At 53.7% G+C, this 19137-nt stretch overlaps 1 protein-coding gene across 2 annotated transcripts in view; it reads left to right on the top strand.

The window, feature by feature from the left end:
• QSOX1 (quiescin sulfhydryl oxidase 1) overlaps positions 1-12096 on the top strand; it is a 41294-nt gene extending 29198 nt beyond the window's left edge. Inside the window, exons 9-13 of one of the 2 annotated variants that reach the window (XM_006048590.4) lie at positions 3081-3203; positions 3993-4140; positions 7818-7997; positions 10278-10501; positions 11337-12096. In XM_006048590.4, coding sequence (XP_006048652.3) covers positions 3081-3203; positions 3993-4140; positions 7818-7997; positions 10278-10501; positions 11337-11345 — 684 coding nt within the window. In that variant the 3' untranslated portion in view covers positions 11346-12096. Of the gene's footprint in view, positions 1-3080; positions 3204-3992; positions 4141-7817; positions 7998-10277 lie in introns of both variants that reach the window. The other variant, XM_006048589.4, reaches the window with a different exon arrangement.
• The last annotated feature ends 7041 nt before the right edge of the window (positions 12097-19137 follow it).

Raw genomic sequence — 19137 nt, 5'->3', positions numbered from 1 at the left:
ACACACAGACACACATCCTCTCCAGGTTTAGAGCTGGGCCCTTTCTCTGCCATGCTCCTTCCTCGTCTCTGAAGATGAGATGCTGGCTGCCTCCTCTCTCTGCACCTGCCGCCTCTTCCCTCCCCTCACCCTTCTCTGTGGCTCCAGGCCCCCTGCCAGCGCTGCCCTACTTAAATCCCAAGGCTCTGGCTGCCCAGGATGCTGAGTCAGATGCGGGCTCCAGCCCCTTCAGAGGCTGACTGCTGACTCAGCTGCCCTCGCCCTGGGGGCAGGTCTGAGCCCCTCCTTCTGGCGCAGGTCTGGGGCAGCTAGGGCTCCCTCTGGGTGTGGTCTGCACCTCTCCCTCAGGAACTGCTGCCTGCCCAGCCCCTCATCCCACCTCACCAGTCCTGGCCTCCTGGTCCACTTGGCTTAGTGATGGGCAGGTGTGGTTACACCGAGGACCCTGGGAGGTGGTGAGTGCTCGCCACCATGCCATTCCAATCTCAGCCAAGACAGCCTTCGGCCCCTCTCAGGTGTCCCATGCAGACCAGGCCCCTGTTCTTCAGCCCCATCTGATAATAGAGCCTTTCCCCACTGGCCCTGTGAGCCGCTTGGTTCTCAAGTGGCTGAGGCCCAGGGTGGCTGGCCCAGAGAATCAGGAGAGGGGAGGAATCCTGGAGTAGTTCTGTAGGCTGTCTTCCTGCTCGACACATGAGGAGGGGCAGCCAGGAAGCTGGGAGGGACACCCTCACCCCACAGGCCAGTCCTCTCTGAAGGACTCCTCCCAGGGGGGCTGTCAACTGAGTGCTGCTTGCGTCTCTCAGCTGGACTCAGAGCTGGTTTTGGTTTGTGCCCCCCACCCCGTGTGAGGGAAAAGAACTCGACCCAGAAAAGTCCTGACCAGGCAGAGGCTTAAGTGCTGCCTACAGAGCTTCTGCCCTCAGCAGTGCTGGAACTGAGTTTAGGGTGAAGTCCTCCCTGCTGGAAGACACGCCTCTCCGAGAGGAGAGGGCTGGCCCTGGGGCAGAGGCAGACTCGAGGTAGGAGCTTTGGACCAGAGGGCACAGGCTTGGAGGCCTCTGAGCCGAGCAGCACAGCCCCTGAAACTGTAGAGACTTCTGGCCCTACCCTTGTTGTGTGGTTGCTTCTTCCTGAGTAGCAGTAATAGGAGCAGATACTCATTTGAAAAGACCCTGATGCTGGGAAAGATTGAAGGCAGGAGGAGAAGGGGGTGACAGAGGATGAGATGGTTGGATGGCATCACCGATTCAATGGAGATGAGTTTGAGTAGACTCCGGGAGTTGGTGATGGACAGGGAGGCCTGGTGTGCTGTGGTCCATGGGGTCACGAAGAGTCAGACACGACTGAGTGGAGAGAACTGAACTGAACCATTCCTTGAGGGGCTTCCCAGGTGGTGCTAGTGGTAAAGAATCCACCTGCCAAAGCAGGAGACGCAAGAGACTCAGGTCTCTGCATTGGGAAGATTCCCTTGGAGTAGGAAATGGCCACCTACTACCAGTATTCTTGCCTGGAAAATTCCATGGACAGAGCAGCCTGATGGGCTTCAGTCTGTGGGGTCACAAAGAGTCAGACATGACTGAGCGCGTGTGCACACACCATTCCTTGACCTCTGACAAGGTGTCAGACTCTGAAGAGTGCTCCTTTGTGTTTTAGCTTATATGTATTTCTCAGAACAAAATTCCACGGGTGAGTTCTAGCATCGTCGCATCACACGCACGTCTGAGCTAACCGTCACCCTTGCCCACTGCATGCCTGGGGCACCGAAGAAATCCTGGGGGGCATAGTGCTCCCTCCACCTGCTCAGCCTCGGGGACCTGTCCGCTGTGGGTCTGCCCTGCGGCCCAGCAGGGAATCTCCCTGCTCCCTCACGGAAGCAGCTGGCAGGACTGGCCACTAGGTGGCATGTGGTCACCAGAGTTTCCCTGCTCCCAGCACAGGGTGACTCCCTGCGGTCCAGAGCCCCTTAATTCATCCTTCCTCCTGACACCGTGGCCTTAGAGGGCGTCATCTTTCCTAATCAGGACAGCGGGTGAAGGTCAGTGAGGAAACGCTGACTTGAAGCTATAAATTTGTGTTGAGAACCCAGAGGCCAGTGTGAGCTGACCAAGAGGCAGTGTGTCAAAGCACAGGATTCTTTCTGGCCATTTCTCCCGCTGGGGGACAGTGTCCTGCCTGGAGGTTTGATAAGAACACGCCATGACTCCCTCAGAAGACTGGACAGGTTTTTCTGTTTAGGGATCATTCCTGTCTTCAGCTTCCTTCTTCTTACAAATGTTTCTCTGTGCTCTTGTCCCCCAAGTTTCGAATATTGTCCTTCTGACCTTCTTGATGATTTTTCTGACCTGCTCTGCTACTGCAGCCCCCTCTCTCCTTCCCCCACCCCCAGTATGCTCGTGCGTGTGCTCATGCGTGCACACACACACACACAACACATCCATCCTCCTCCCTGGAGTCCTTGTGGTTTTAAAGTGCTGATACTAATCAGATTTAAGTTGACTTATCTTCAGAGTAGCTTTTCCTGCTCCTCAGAGACTACAGGGAGTTCCCATCAAGATTTGGATCTCGGCTCTGGCCCCTGCGCTGCCTGGTCACCACTGGCAGCCCGTGGAATACAAATGAAAGGCCATTTGCCAGCCCAGCCCAGCTGGTCAGTTCACTAATCAGCTGCTCTATCAGAAGATTACCTGAACAGAGGCCCGTGTGGCACAGGGGTCCCAGCCGCCCTGGGCAGTGACACAGGTGCTCGGCCTTCCCCCCAGTGGGCGTGTGGTCAGGGGTCAGAGCCCCAGCCTGCAGCCTGGAGTAGGGGCGACCTTGAGGGCCCAGCCTCACTGAGCACCTCTGCCCAGCCCTCTGCCTCACCTTCCCAGGTGTCCCAGGGCAAAGGTAGTGAGTGAGGAGTCCACATTTGGGTGTTTTTTTTTTTTTTTCCCCTCACATTTGGGTCTTAGGATGTTTTCCTGGTGCTTTTGGAACATTCCAGAACATACCTGAGCCCCCTTCCGCCCACCCCCACTGCCCTCCCCAGGGGAACTCCTGGGGAATTGCTTCTCACTCTCCATTTATCCCTTCCATAGTATTTCCGTGGCCGGCCCTTAGTCCAGAACTTCCTGCACTCCATGAATGACTGGCTCAAGAAGCAGCAGAGAAAGAAAATTCCGTATGGTTTCTTTAAAAATGCGCTGGACAGCAGGAAGGAGGTGAGTCTGGGAGTCAAAGAAGCTTTCTTCCATGTTCCATATCTATGGGAGCAGAAGGGTCCACCTTGTCCCCTCTGACCTCCTCACCAATCCGCATTTAGGAAGGAGGCCGTGATCTTGGTTGAGTCCTTGTGTTGATCACGAGTGAACCACCATCTGTTGAGTGCTCTCTCTCCAGACCTCACTTAATCCTCACAACATTAGTAGAAGGCAGATACTGTTCCCATTGGGCAGATGAAGAAGCAGAGGTCAAGTAACTCTGTGTGTGTCTAAGGCCACACAGCCAGTAAGTAGTTAAGCTGGGCTTTGGAGCTGGTTGTGAGACGTCCCTGGTGGGAGAGCTTTTTAACCACAGCCCTCTGTTGCCTGCTGGGCTCCTCAGCACAGCTTCTCTCCAGGGGCGCTTTCTGGGCTCCTGCTGTCACTGCTGTTTGCACAGGTGGGCACGTCAGCCAGCACAGGTGCAGAACTCACCGACGTGGGGGGGGGGCGGCAGGGTCAAGCCTGAAGGACCCTTAGAGATGAACCGCTCATTCTGCAGAGGGGGAGGTTGAGGCTAGGGGAGGGACATGACCTGGTCTGTGTCACGGTCTCTCAGCCCTCCTGCTCGTTTGATGGGTGTCACTAGTGGAAGGGAAATGCCCACCTCAAGGTGATAGACTGAGAAAGGGACCGTTTGTGTCAGGGCTGCGTGCAAAACTGGAGTCTCCTGCAAGCTGCTCTCCGCACTCCCCACGCAACTCCTGTTTCTTCTCTGCACATGCACTCACGCTCCTGTGTGTCCCCTAGGGCACTGTGATCGCGGAGAAGGTGAACTGGGTGGGCTGCCAGGGGAGTGAGCCGCATTTCCGGGGCTTTCCCTGCTCCCTGTGGATCCTGTTCCACTTCCTGACGGTGCAGGCAGCTCAGGAAGGTGTAGACCATTCTCAGGAAAGAGGTGAGTGGAGGCCCAGGCACCCGCTGTGCCTCAGCCCACCCCATCCCGCCCTCTGCTGGCACCCTGCTGCAGGCCTAAACTTAGGGGAGTCTGCGTTTGCACCTGGGGACACATGACCAGTGTGGACCCAGAGCAGGAGGGCCTGGAGGCCACTCTGTCCTGCCACTCCGTCCTGCTCATGGCCCCCGGGGTGGTGCCTCACAAACTCAGGGGTGTGAGGCTGCTCCCTGGCTTTCTCGAAGCCGCAAGCTTGCTTTATTTTTACTCTTCATGAAAGAGATCTAGTTCTGTTTTGTATATTCCTGTAAAGAAAAAAATCTATGTCTTCTTTACAATGTATGCAGCTAATACGGTGGACTCTGAACAACTTTACTGTATTTCCCCCTGAAAAAATCATTTTCCAGGGGAAGCTGGGGAAACCTTGCCCCCTTTGCCCTGTTTTATCCCCAAACCATGCAACTGCTCTCCGTCACTCACCCTGCCTCTCAGCCACACAAAACGACTGCATGGGTGGGCACCCAGTTTAGCCCCCGTTCCCTGAGGCACCAGGCTCATGCCAAGCCCTGGCCCAGCCTGGAGGATGCAAAGGTGGGAGAGACGTGCCCTGCCCGCAGTGGACTGTGAGGCAGGTGGGCACAGGGCTGACGGGCTGTGTGCCAGGGCCCAGGGGCAACGGGGAGAGGAGGATGCGCGGGGGTGGGGAGCGAGGAAGTGCTCCACGATGTTGGGAAGGGCAGGAGGAGGTCAGTGAGGGGGAAGACGGACCGGAGTCCCGTAGGGAGGAGATGGCCTGTGCGGAGACAGGGGGACCTGGAGGAGTGGCCAGGCGTGCGGACAGCCAGCCGGTCTGTCAGCCACGATTTACAGAGCGTCTCTGAAGAGCCAGGCCCCACGCTGGGGGTCAGGTATAGCAGTGCTTGCAGCAAGACATCCCTGCCTCGAGGGGACAATATTCCAGTGGCAGGAGGCAGACAGTCAACACACAGATAGATCACTTCAGGTGCAATGGTGAGTCTGTGAGGAAGACAGAGCCCGTGGTGGGGTGAAGGGCTGGGGAGGGGTTGCGTGTTCAGATGGGCTGGCTGGCTGGGGCAGGCTCCTCTGAGGAGGGGCCCAGTGCTGAGACCTGATTGGTGAGAGGGAAGCAGTGGTGGGATGTCTGGGACGGGAGTCCCCCGGGGCCGCCTGAATCTGCTCAGGCTGCCATAACGAGCTGCTACACACTGGGCCTTAAACAACAGAAACGTGTCTTCTCACGTTCTGGAAGCTGGAAGTCCATGATGAAGGCGTTGGCAGGGTGGGTTCCACGGAGGCCTCTCCTTAGTTTTGTAGATGGCCATCGTCTCCCTGGGTCGTCACATGGTCCTCCCTGTGGGTGTTCCTGGCTGTGTCCAAATGTCCCCTTCTTACAAGGACACCAGTCATATTGCAACAGGATACACCCCAGTGACCTCATTCTCACTTAATCAACTTTTTAAAGATGCTGTGTCCAAATACAGTCACATTCTGAAGGACTGGCATTAGGACTACAGCATAAAAACGTTAGAGGACGCAGTTCAGCCCGTAACACAGGTCAAGGACTGGAAAAAGCAGGACACAAGTCAGGCAGTTTGCAGCCCCAGAGTGGGCCAGGAGGGGGCTGCAGGAGAGGAGGTGGGCACTTGGAGGTCCTGGGGAGGGAGGGAATTGGGTTTCAGTCTCTGCATTATGAGAATCTACTGGAGACCATTGGCAGGGGAGGGATGTGCACGATCGATGCTTTAGAGAGATGACTGGGTGGAGGGTGCGCTAGAGCAGGGCAAGGTGGAAGCAGGGCAGCCAGTTAGGACATTGTAGAACTTGTCCAGGAGAGGCGGTGGCAGCTCGCACTGGAGTTGTTAGGTGAGCACGTGTAAGAAGGGCAGATTTGGGTATGTTTTAAAGGCAGAGCTGATATGACTCAATAAGGAATTGGATAAAGAATGTGCAGGATGAAGGACTTTGGTCAGACCCTGGACTTGGGCCTGAACGTCTGGTGGATGATGGTTCTGTGAGCTGAGAAATGGGAAGGCTCGGGGGTGGTAGTAGATGGGGAGAGGGCACATATAACCGTGTGCATCTGTGGAATCTGTGAATGGAGATGCAGACAGTCAGCCCACAGTTCTGGGGCGAGGTCCATGATAGAGACACAAATCTTGTGGGCGTCAGCATGTAGATGGTAGTTAAGACCTGGGGACTGGATGAGTGCATTAGCAGGTGGGCAGAGAAGAGTGCAAACAGGCCTGAATTCTGGGGCATTCAGCTTCCAGACCTCTGCTCGGTGGAGAGCAGGGGCCAGCAAAAGGAGACTAAGAAAGAGCTGTCATTGCAATTTCAAGAAGGCCCCCAACATAAAGAGTATCAAGAGAGAGGACCCAGCTGAGTGGATGCTGCTGTGCTGGGGGAGGTGGTACCAAGGGAGGACCTCGCTGGCAAGAGCTGTTTCAGGGTTTAGTGGAGAGAAAGGCCCGGGTGGATTGGGCTGAAGAGAGAAGAGCCGGGGAGAAGTTGGAGGTACTGGGGGAGTGATTGGGGTATGACCCCGGTCAGAGAGAAATTTCTTTATTGTAGTTATTTTTTCCTGTCGGAAGGAGCCCATACAAGGAGGAAATGGATGATGCCATAGCAAATGAAAATATGGACAGGAGTGAAATCTTGGAGGAGGCGAGAGGGGTGAGGTATAGAGCATGAGGGCAGGCAAAAGGAGCGATGGGGGTGGACGCAGGAGCTGAGGGGACTGAGGCGGTGAGAGGCAAGGTACACCTTGGTGTGGACACCGAAGTTGCTAAAACCAAGGGCCCAGGGAGTGGTGGTGAGCAGGACAGAGAGCAGGGTGCTGTGGTCCCAGTGGGCAGAGGGGTGGGACTAGGACACGGGCTTTTAAAGGGCTGGGGGTTCACTGCAGGAAGGAGACAGAGTCTGTATGCAGCCAGCAGCAGGGAGGGTACTTCCACCACCTCCAGCCCTGAGGTGTGTGGAGTGTGGAAGACAAAGGGGTTCAAGAAGGGCGGGCTTGAGGGAGCAGTGGTATCTTCAGGGAGGAGCCCTGTGGTAGGTAGTAGACATGAAGTGGTAGCTTCATGTCGGAGCAAGAAGAGGCTCAGAGCCTGTGATGTTGCCAGTCCAGAGAGCCCAGTGGGAGGGCATGAGGGGGCTGAGGAGAGATGGAGACAAATTAGGGGATGTGCAGAGCCAGATCAGGATGGGCTCTGGGTGTTGTAGTGCCTGAGGGAGGAGACACAATGGAGAGCAGGTCACAACAGGAAGCCTGAAGCAGGAGGAGCAGGGTAGGGACCCACAGGTCAGGTGGTGGGCACTCCAGCCCCTGCTTAACTCTCCAGCCACATCTCTAAGAGCCTGAGTGTCCTGACGATGAGTTTGGACTCTATCCTAAGTGTCAGGAAGTGATTAGGGCCTGGATAAGAGTCAGACAAGGGAGACTGAGGTTTAAGAGTCTGGGGTGGGGGATGGAGTCAGAGCTGTGACCACCCCTGGAAGGTGAAGTAGGCAAAGAGACCAGTCCCCACATCAGTTAGGCCCAGTGTGTGTGCCCTATGCAGAGGAGGCCGTGGTGGGCCTGTGATGGGGCTGGTGGTGGGGTCGGCAGGGCCAAGCAACCTGCAGGGCCCCCGGTGACTGACATCTCCTCTCCCCTGTAGCCAAGGCCCAGGAAGTCCTCCAAGCCATACGGGGCTACGTCCGCTTCTTCTTTGGCTGCCGAGAGTGCGCTGGCCACTTTGAGCAGATGGCCTCTGGCTCCATGCACCGGGTGGGGAGTCTGAACAGCGCCGTCCTTTGGTTCTGGTCCAGCCACAACAAGGTCAATGCTCGCCTCGCAGGTAAGGAAGGGCCATCTCCAAGGCTAGAGTCACCTGCAGAGAGAGGGTGAGGTGGGGGAACTTGGGAGTCTTGGACCAGAGGCAGGAGACGGGACCCTGACTGTCCCCCTAGGTAACACTCCATGTGTCACGATGCTGCTTAACACCCAGAGCCCCTTCACGGGCTCTCCCAGCCCTGCTGATGTACGCCAGCCTCACTAGACCTATTTTCTAGATGAGGAGACTGAGGTTTCGGCACCCTGAGATCCTGGGCCTCCAATGCCATTGCTCTCTCTCTGCCCAACACCACGGCCACTCCCTCTGGCCCGCTGGGGTCCCTTTTCCTGGCTTCCCTGTTCTGCTTCCTGGCTATTGACCCCTTTCTCAAACCAATAAAGAGAAAAGAGCTGGGTTTCCCCCACCCCCCCCCCCCCCGGGAGGGGTCTAATGATAAAATGTGCTTGAGAAGAAAAACCTTCCTGGAAGCCAAGGACCGATTCTCACAGGACGAGGCCTTGTCTTCTGCGTTTCCCTTGTCTATAGTGTTTTCTATTCCCCCGTGTTAAGGAGTCTGATGGGTCCCACAGACAAAAGCATTAAACTCCAGGGGTGACCAGCAGCCATCTGTGGATGGAAGCCTGGGCTGCTCTGCGGGGAGAGACAAAGTGCGATTGGCTGGGACAGACCTCCCAGGGGTGGGAGGCGGGGGGAAGGCCTAGGGCAGTGGAGCAGGTGGCGTGCAGGCAGCTGCCCTCGTCTGCATCTCCTGGGGCCTCCTGGTGGACTTCTAAAGGAGACACGTGCCATCTCTCCTCCCACCCCTTCTCTCCCTGCCCCTGCCCCGCCCCTGCCACCAAAAGCTCATCTGAGCCTCCAGCCTCGTGTGACCTGCAGGCTTCCGGCTTTCCCGGGGGCCCAGCTGCTGCTGGAGGGCCAGGAAGTCAGTGCCCTTACTCTCTCTAGGACTGCCCTTTCAGATCAGCCAGTAACAATAATGAGCAGGGGCAAATGGAGCACTCACTTTGCAAGGTCTGCTCGTTATCACTTCTCACTGAACCCTGGGAATCTCCCTGTTGCTCCCTCCCCAAAAATAACCCTTCTGATTTTACCATTCTGATTTTTACATCACTTGCTGCTGCTGCTTCATTCTGCCCAGCCACTTTTTTTTTCCCCCTATTAAACCCTTTAGGAGAGGTGCCTCCTCCAAGAGAGATGGGCTGATTGCCATTCCCCAGGTGACGCTGGGTAAGGGGCCGGTGGCAGGTCCTCTGGGGCTCAGCCTGGGGCTCTGCCCACAGAGCTGGCCCCGCTTGGGGCTCCAGCAGCCTGGCAGGAAAGGCAACTTCCTGTCTCTCTCCTGAGTGTCCTTTCCCCAATCCAGGCGCCCAGCCCTTGGGACCCACCTGAGGAGGAAATTTCACTGTGCTGTGTTGAGTCGCCCAGTTGTGTCTGACTCTTTGCAACCCTATGGGACTGTAGTCCGCCAGGCTCCTCTGTCCATGGGGATTTTCCAGGCAGGAATACTGGAGTGGGTTGCCATGCCCTCCTCCAGGGGGTCTTCCCAACCCAGGGATCAAACCCAGGTCTCCCGCATTGCAGGCAGATTCTTTACTATCTGAGCCACCAGGGAAGCCCAAGAATACTGGAGTAGGTAGCCTATCCCTACTCCAGGGGATCTTCCTGACCTAGGAATCAAACCGGGCTCTCCTGCATTGCAGAAGGATTCTTCACCAGCTGAGCTACCAAGGAAGCCCAGAGTTCCACTACCCGCTACCTACCCCAGAGGGCTGCAGGGGGTGCAGGAGAAGCCTTGAAACTACCATGTGCCTTGAACTCTTGCTTTAAAAACATTACAAAAAGAATGTATCTTTACTCATGTAAAATTTGGGAACTTTCAGAAAAATGCAAAGAGGGTTAATGCTAATGGACCTACCAAAGCCTGCCAGACAGATCATTCTGTGTCTTCTCGCCCTTTCCCTTGTCTGGTCCAGGGGTACAAACCAGCAGTGAAGGTGACAGAGACAGTGTGTTAACACGGGGAAGTGGCTGGAGGAGAAACTGTGGCGTGGCGGGGGCGAGGAGGAACCTCCTTGTCCAGACGGGCACTACTGTGGGCTCCGCTGTGGGCCAGGCCCTGTGCTAGGCCTGTTATCTGCCCTCTCGCATGCATATCCTTTCCTGGGGCAGTGGTGCCCCCTTTGTGCAGATGAGGGAGCTGGCATCGTGAATGGAAGGGTGAGATCTGGGTTTCTGGGTATCCAGCGTGTCACAGGCAGTCTGTATGTGTGCTTCTCTCCCCAGGCGCCCCCAGTGAGGACCCCCAGTTCCCCAAGGTGCAGTGGCCACCCCGCGAGCTCTGTTCCGCCTGCCACAATGAACTCCGGGGCGCGCCCGTGTGGGACCTGGACAACATCCTCAAGTTCTTGAAGACCCACTTCTCCCCAAGCAACATCGTCCTAGACTTTCCTTCAGCTGGGCCGGGCCCCCGGAGGGGTGCAGAGAGGATGGCAGTCATCCCAAAACAGGTGGAGCTGGAGCTGGCAACCGGAAATGTTACCCTGGCCCCTGAGAAGGCTGAGATCCCGGTGGGCTCAGGGATAAAGGCCCCTGGAGCCACCATCCCAGTGGCAGGACTTGGGGCAAATCACCCCAAGATGCAGGCTGGCCTTGGTGCGGCCACAGACGAGCCAGACCCGGGAGCTCCTGAGCACGTAGTGGAGCTTCACAGGGATAAGTCAAAGCAGCCAGAGAGGGAGCAGCGCTTGAGCAGGAGAGACACAGGAGCCGTGTTGTTGGCCGAGTTCCTGGCTGGGAGGAACCTCCCCGGAGGTCCTTCAGAGCTGGGCCGAGTGGGCCGCAGCTCCCAGCAGCTGGCGGGCATCCCTGACGGGGAGCCCGAGGCTGGGGCTGGGCAGGGCCAGGGCCAGTGGCTGCAGATGCTGGGCGGGAACTTCTCCCACCTGGACATTAGCCTCTGCGTGGGGCTCTACTCCCTGTCCTTCATGGGCCTGCTGGCTGTGTACACCTACTTCCGGGCCAGGATAAGGGCTCTGAAGGGCTATGCCAGCCTCCCCACTGCCTGAACTGTCCAACTCGGGATGGGGGCAGGATAGGAAGCTGCTGTCCACGGGCTCTTCCAGCCCTCTCTGCCTCCCTCCCCTTGCTCCTTGTCCGGGGACACCCAGCAAAAGCAGTTGCTGAAGTGAAACCTCCCTGGGGCTTCTGGAAAGGGATGGTCCATAGATAGGGAGACGTGCAGAGGGCCTGGGTTCATCTGCCAGCACAGGCAAGGGCAGCCTTGGGCAGCGGGGTCGGGAGGCTCCGTCCCCAGCCTCTCAGCGCCAAATTCCTCTTTTTCAGCTTATTTGAAGTCCTGCCTCATTCTCCCCGAAGCTTCAGTGTTTCCCGCTTGGTGTTGGCCCTAAACTGGGGCCGATGAGGCTGCAGTGTCCAAGGTTTCCCCTCTCCAGAGGAGGGGCCCCGGGACTGGAGTGGACCCCCTCCCTGCTTCCCGGGACTCCGTCCATCCTGCTGCAAAGAGCCCTTTGCGCCAGAGAAGGAAGGACTGCCTGTGGCCCTCTGTGCCTGCCCATCCTCCAGCCCCTCAGAACCCCCGCCCCAACCCCCGGGTGGGGTTTGGCTTTGGAAGGGGCCCTGGAAGCTTCTGGAAGTCCTGTTGTTCTCCCAGGTGAGGTCTTTGGGAGGAGAGCCTCTGGCTGGCTCCCTTCCCAAACCTTGGGTACAGGAGGAACACAGGCTGGAGCCGGTGTGTGACGGTACCAGGCTGGGGTGTGGGGTTTACGGAGGGCTATCTGGTTTCTAGTGCCTTAGCTGTGAGAGGGCCAGTGAAGCCTTTGCTCTGAATGTGCTTTCTGCATTGGGCTCAACCCATCTCTCTGATCTGGGTCTTCTGTCTTTTGATTTTAGTCTCCAAAATAGATGCTAATCTATGATTGTGGGGGGAGCCGAAGCGAGGAGAGTGCCGTTCCTCTCGAGGGTCACCTCCCATCGTGTAGAGGTTAAAAGGGTCAGAGGGGAGGGTGATGCTGTCCGCAGGCTCGATTCCCACTCCCCTCCACTGTTAGCAGGGGCTGTGGAATAAATTATTTTGTTAAGGCAAGCACCAGTGTGTTCTTTAACTTGCTACTAGTGTCCAGGTCTGGATTGCTGTTGTTGTTTACTCGCTCAACCGTGTCCAACTCTTGTGACCCCATGGACTGTAGCCCATCAGTCTCCTCTGTCTGTGGGATTTCCCAGGCAAGAATACTGGAGTGGGTTGCCATTTCCCCCTCCAAGGGATCTTCCCGACCCCAGGGATTGAACTCGTGTCTCCTGCATTGGCAGACACATTCTTTACTGCTGGGCCACCCAGGGAAGCCTGTCCAGGTCTGGAGAGAATATGCAAAACCCAGCCTCATCTGGGATCCAGTCACCTCACGGGGGATCAAGGGGCCTTGTCACAGCCTCTCACTCCTGGACGGGCCGTCCCCCACTGCCCACAGAGCTCTCTGTGCCTGGAGCCCCTCCATGCCACCTCCTCTCCACCCTCCTAGGGAGCCCCTGGCCTGCTCTCAGCCCTGCTCCAGGAACCTTGGCTTGCACCTGCCTGGCCCTCCTCAGCCAGGTGGCCTACATCTTCGCTGTCCCTGGAGGAAGGAGAGAGGACTTGTTTGTGAGAGCCGGCCTGGACTGGCTGCTCAGTGGGGAGGAGTCAGCCAGATTAGAGAGGCTGCCCCTAATCCGGCCTGCTGGGTTTTACAAGGATCAGAGCCACTGATAATGAACCTCATTAAGGGGGAGCAGGAGCCTCAATCCGATTTGGGGTTTTCTCTTTGACATCTTCCTCTGCTCAGATGGCCTCGGCACTGGGCAGAACAGGTGGGGTGCCAGGCCTGCTCCTCTGCTAGGGCAGCTGGGTGGGGAGGGGTTGGCCCCCCTCCCTGCTTTGATAGCCCTGGGTCACCTCTTTAGCTGCCTGACTGCATGAGCGGATGACGGCTTGGGGCCTCTCTGCAGGCCTCTCGTCTTCCCCAGAGTTCCCTCTCTGTGTCCCCACTCTAGTCATCCACCTGCCTGCTCCATCCACCCAGGCCGTCTCTGCTCATCTTCCCCTGACCCACCGGGCCCTGGTTGAGAGGCTGACAGGCCCACAAGAGGGTGAAAGAGGCCCCCAGCCCCCGCCGGGCCAAGACCACTTGAGTACGCCTGTACCTCCACCACCTGGTACCTGACTTGATGCCAGGAGCAGAGGATTTCTACCAGCTGGCCCTTACGGCTCCAGTGACCATATTTTCTAAAACCAAGCTCTGCCATTCAGAATTAGAACTAGGCTGAAAAAGCTGACTCTGCGACTATCCCCGGTGCCCGAGGCAGGGGGTAGGGCCTCACTTGGGGCCACAGGGGGCCCTGGTGGTGGTTGTGGGTCTCTGTCCTCACCTTGGCCCCTGGCAGACGGCCCGAGCAGCTTTCCACCCTGTCCCAGTCCCTCTGATTGATACACAGGGGTGGGCCTCCTGAGCAGGACTGCTGCCTTTCACCTTGATTTCCCCAGGGCTCTCAGCAGCATCAGCATCGATAAACTGGCTTCGCCCACCAGCTGGTCCCCTCCCCCACCCGGGCTGCCAGCCTGGAAGCCGGGGCTTCTGTGATTTGAGCACCGCCCGCCTGTCCTTCCAAGTTGTTTTCTGTACCTTAGGAGAGCTCCCCTGCAGGAGAGGGTCCTGAGGGGACCCCTGCAAAATAAAGGGTCCTCGTTCCAGGGCCTGACAAACTCACCTCTGCCTGGGATGTTCCATACTGACTTCAGAAACGATTTCCTAGAGGAGGGCCGGCTGTACTGGGTGTTGAAAGATGAGTGGGTGTTCCCAAGGAAAGTGAGGAGGAAAAAGGACATCGCAGGCAGAGAGAGCACATGCCAATTCCAACAAAGGAAAATCACAAATACAAGACATTCTAAGCAAAAAGCTTTAAAAGACATTTGAGAATTTTTTTTTTTTTTCCAATGCTGCACTGGGCTAGAAGCTGGGGATAAACAGGAGAGAGACATGGTGTTATGGAGCTCATGCTCTAGAGGAAAAGACAAACAGGTGAGGGAAAAATAAAGATTGTGATAAGTGCTCTGCAGTATAGAGAACGGGAGGTAGGTGGGGAGGCTTCTCTGAGAACTGAAGGAAGGAAAACCCAGAAGGGATTCTACGGGCAGAGGTGGAGGGACTGCTCCATTCAGAAGCCACCCCTGGGCTGTGGAGGTCCCAGAGAGGTGGCCCACCTCTCCCCTGGGTCCTCCCCGTAGCCTTGGCACAGGCTGTTCATGGCAGAGGCCGATGTCGCCTCCCCAAGCCCTGGTCTCGGCCCTAGAGGACAGCGTGCTTATGGGTGGGGTGTGATGGCCTCCAGAGGGTCCTGGAGTGCACAGGGCTCAGTCCCTCTGCTCACCCTCTCTGCCCCTTCCCTCTAGGTGTCATCTGTGCCTATGCAGGGCTGGGACGGGGAGGAGGGGGCCTGGCCAGCACCAATCATGGGTACCAGACAGGGAGGAAGAAGTCTAGAAGTCACCAGATGAAGAGAAGGTAAGGGGCCCTCTGTCAACAGGAGGGGTAAAGTTAAGAGCGACAGTCATGGGGTCATTGGCCTTGGGCGTGTTGAGGAAGACTCCACAAGCATCTGCTTCGATTCTAGGGTGAGCGCCACCTGTCAGGGCTGGCAAGTTGCCAGGTGCTTCTTCGGCAAGACTTGCTCATCTCTACACAGAGACAGCAAAAGGCGCTTCCTTGGGGGTGGCCGGACTCTCTGGGAGGAAAGTGGGCCCCAGGGCTGCCTGTTAGTCCCCTGCCTCCACCATCACGTTGGGGCCTCCTGCCCTCACCAGGGTCTTCCTGGGAGCCTCTGCCACCTCAGAATCAGAGCTTGTGGTCTGAGGGGAACAGAATCTCGTCTGTCTCGAATCTGCTCTACCCTGTCCGCATCATGTTTGCAAACCTCAGCCCTTCCAACGGTCACAGAGTTTAGCACATGATGTTAAGAATACTGATCATTTGAGGGAAACTCAGCTGAGATCCCATTTTTGCACCATACATTGAAATAAATCCCAGTGATGAAAAAACTAACACCTAGGGAAATATAGCCGAATAGTGTTTTTGTTAGCATAAGAGCAATGGCAAAAATAAGTGATAGTTTGATCTACTTGATAACACCAATTTTAAAAAATACAGTTTAAAATAAAATCAAGCTACATATGTAAAGAACTGGGAAATATGTGCAATAACAGTTACAAAGGGATATGTCTATTATGATACATGGCAACTGGAGAAAGATCAGTTTGTAAGTATTGACATAAGATGTCCAAGGATACATTTCTGTAAACATAAATATTACTATTTATTACTATCTTCATTAATATGTATACATATTTAACAACATAATTATTAAATATAATTTAATGTAAATTATTAAATGTCATATATCCATATATATTAATAATGTAATTTATAACATTGTTACATATATGTGTTAATGTTTAGAAAAAGTCTAGGAGAATATACACCCAAGCTATAATCAGTACAGTTATATCTAGAAAGTGAGGTTGGGTGGACTTAAAACAGGGTTGGGACTAGAGTGAGCAAGGTTGGTATATAGGGTGCAAAATTTAAGTGAAGTGAAATGAAGTCGCTCAGTCGTGTCCGATTCTTTGCGACCACATGGACTGTAGCCTATCAGGCTCCTTCATCCATGGGATTTTCCAGGCAAGAGTGCTGGAGTGGATTGCCATTTCCTTCTCCAGGGGATCTTCCCAACCCAGGAATTGAACCCGAATCTCCCGCATTGCAGGCAGACGCTTTACCGTCTGAGCCACCAGGGAGAGTGAGCAAGGGAGGTATATAGGGTGCAAAATTTAAGGAGACATTTATCTACAGGGTCCCAGTAGGGCAGGTCAGCCTCTGAGAGTGAGTGCCTCCTTAAATTTGGTGCACAAGTGCCTCCATGGCATCACTCTAGCTCTGGCTCTGACTTAAATACTTAAGTTTGTTTTTGAATTTTTGCAATAAAGATTTTTGAAAAGAAAAAATAGCAAGGAAAAGAAATAGAACTAAAGGATCTTCAAGATCTATCATAAATAAGAAAAGCATTAAAGCCCTATTAAAAATAATGAACCAAAGTATTAAAACCAAAAGAGAGACGCTCCTTCTATCTATCCTGTTGGCAAAAATGGAAGGGAAAAAAAAAAGATAGTGGTAGCTAGAGTGGGAGGAAATGAGATGCCTCTGTTATCTATTGCTGTGTAACAAACCACTCCAATGCTTAGCAGTTTGAAACAGTAACAGTCATTCATTTTGATCATGTATGGGCACCTTGAACAGAGTTCAGCTGAAAACTGGCTCATCTCTGCTCCATGCAGTATATCTGAGTGTGGTCCATCCGGCAAGTTGAGGCTGGCTGTCCCCCGGAAGCTCAGCTAGACAGTGGGCGGGAGGCCTCTGTTCCTCTCCACATGGAACTCTCCGCAGGCTTCTTGGGCTTCCTCACAGCATAGTAGCTGATCTCCAAGAGCAGCCATCCAAAGAGAATAAAGTGGGGGTGCATGGCAGTTTTTTGTGCTGGCCTCAAAAGTCAAATAGCATTACTTTTGTCATTCATTGTTGGTTGAGGCAGATTTAAAGGCTTACCTGTGATGCAGCTGCAAAGGCCTTCCCTGGTTCAAGAAGAGGATTCCACCCTTTGATGGGGCAGTGATAAAGTTCTGGAAACTATATGAGATGGAAGAGATTGTTGAGGTCACCTTCATACAATCTGCTTCAGAGCACTCTCAAACACTGATAGTGGTATTATGAACTGATATAAATTTTGGGAAATGTGTAATTTTTAATGTAACTGGTAATAAGTTTTAAAAGCTTTAAGAAAATATGTAACCTTTGATCCAACAATTCTACTTTTAGAATTTATCCTGGGAAAGTAATTGAGGATACGTACTAAGATTTGCTATATAATGATTATTTATAATACCAAAATAACATAGACCTACAGTCTAAGTTAGGAAATTGATTCAATTCTGGTACATCATTACAATGAAATACAACACAGCCAACAGAAATGATTTGAATGTGTACTTTTTAGCCTGAATATATTTCCACATCATATTGGTAAGTGAACACATGAAGTTGCAACAATAGTAGGATCTTATTTTTTAAAAAAGAAGCACACATATACTTATGGATACCGGATGTAGGCCTGGGATACATGCCCCAGAAAACTAGTGGTTAAACAGTCAGTGGTGGAATCATAGGTATTTGTTTCTCTTTTGACCTATCTGTATTTTCTTATTTGCATTAAATAAATATGTATTACTTGTACAGTTGAAAACACTTTTAACAGGCCAAGAATATGAACTGTCAATTCATAAAAGAAGAAATACAAAGATCAAAAAATATATGAAACAATTTTTCAGTAATAAAGGAAGTGAGAGATTAATGTAGTATCTTTTCTATACATCATGCAACGATAAAACCTGATCCTGGAAAGGTGATAATGTATGTTGGAAGAATATTTCTGAAAAAAAAAATCCATCTTAAAAATGTTTATACCCTTTGATTCAGTAATTAAACTGCTCAAAATGTATCCTAAGGAAATAATCAGAGATACTGACCAAAACCTGGAACCTACCTACATGTTCACCATCAGAAGACCTGCCCCCACCGGGCAACTGGGTTTCCCAGAGCTGTGGTTCCCACCTCTTCCTTTTGCATTCCCTGTTTGGAGGCCAAGAGGCAGTTACCATTTATCATCACATTTGCACTGCTGATTTAGAAGAGGGCAATACTTCTCCACATCCGTCTCTCTAACTCCACAAGGCACATTTCAAGGAAAATGAAGAGAGCATTATCTGTGAAGAATGTTCCTACATATTTGATACTCAGCAGAGCATATGTCCATTTTAAAACGGAGCTAGCTTACTGTATTTCGGACCTCAGATGCCTGCCCTGTGGGCATTTGAGTTGTGATCTGACTTTAGACTCAGCTGAGATCTCACTCCATCAGGAAAGCCCTCTGAGCCCCTCAATCCTGAGTCAGGCATGCCCACCCATGAGAGCACATGCCACCCAGCAGCATGGTCTCCTGGCTGTGGCCTCCTCTCCCATCTCCTCTGAGCTCCATGAGGACAGTCTTCCCCTCTTCCACTGCAGTGCCAGGACTTAACACAGTGCCTGGCCCATCACAGGTGGCCAGATGGCTTCTGAATCAATGGGCCTATATCCTGGGATCTGCATCTCTCAGAGCATGTTGTTCCTTTGTATTCCCCTTTCAGTGCCACTCAGTGCTTTGAGCCTCAAAGATGCTTAGGATAGTGTCAGGATGAGTGGAAAACAAGACTCTAGTACATTATTAAGGCTGGTGTGCTGTGCTCAGTTGCTAAGTTGTGTCCAACTCTTGGTCTTCCCTGGTGGCTCAGTGGTAAAGAATCTGCCTGCAATGAGGAGACCTAGATATTATCCTTGGTTCAGGAAGATCCCCTGAAGAAGGAAATGGCAACCCACTCCAATATGAGTGGGTTCTCCAATGGAGAATCCCATTGGACAGAGGAGCCTGGTGGGCCACAGTCCATAGGTTCAGAAAGAGTTGGACACAACTGAAGGGACTGAGCACGCATACACACACACGTCCAACTCTTGTGACCCCATGGACTGTAGCCCGCCAGGCTCCTCTGGCCATGGGATTCTCTAGGCAAGGATACTGGAGTGGATTGCCAATTCCTTCTCCAGGGCATCTTCCTGACCCAGGGATTGGACCCACATCTCCCATGTCTCCTGCACTGGTAGGCGAGTTCTTTCCTGCAGAGCCACATGAGGAGGTTGCCCACTGTGGTAAAAGGATATTTTAGAGTCAAGAGACCTGGGTTCAAATCCTCCTGCTGCTTCTCACCAGCCATATAACCTTGGCAAGTGCTTCTCTGAGCCTGAGTTTCTTCATCTGTAAAGAAGGTAGCACAGGGCTAAAAGTGTATGTGACAGGGCTTGGCACGTCATAGGTGTTCAGACATAGTCCAATGATCAATACCATCAGCCTTCCCTCCTAATCACGGCAGACTAGGGATTGGGAAGGGGGTGGACTCTAGAGACCCAAGCAACAAAGGAAAACCAGGTAGCCGACACCCGTGGCTGCTGGAAGC

This window comes from Bubalus bubalis, chromosome 5 (genome assembly GCF_019923935.1).
Source record: "Bubalus bubalis isolate 160015118507 breed Murrah chromosome 5, NDDB_SH_1, whole genome shotgun sequence".
Taxonomy (NCBI): Eukaryota; Metazoa; Chordata; class Mammalia; order Artiodactyla; family Bovidae; genus Bubalus; species Bubalus bubalis.
Note: the sequence above shows the minus strand (reverse complement) of the source record. Positions and strands in the feature narration are given on the sequence as shown.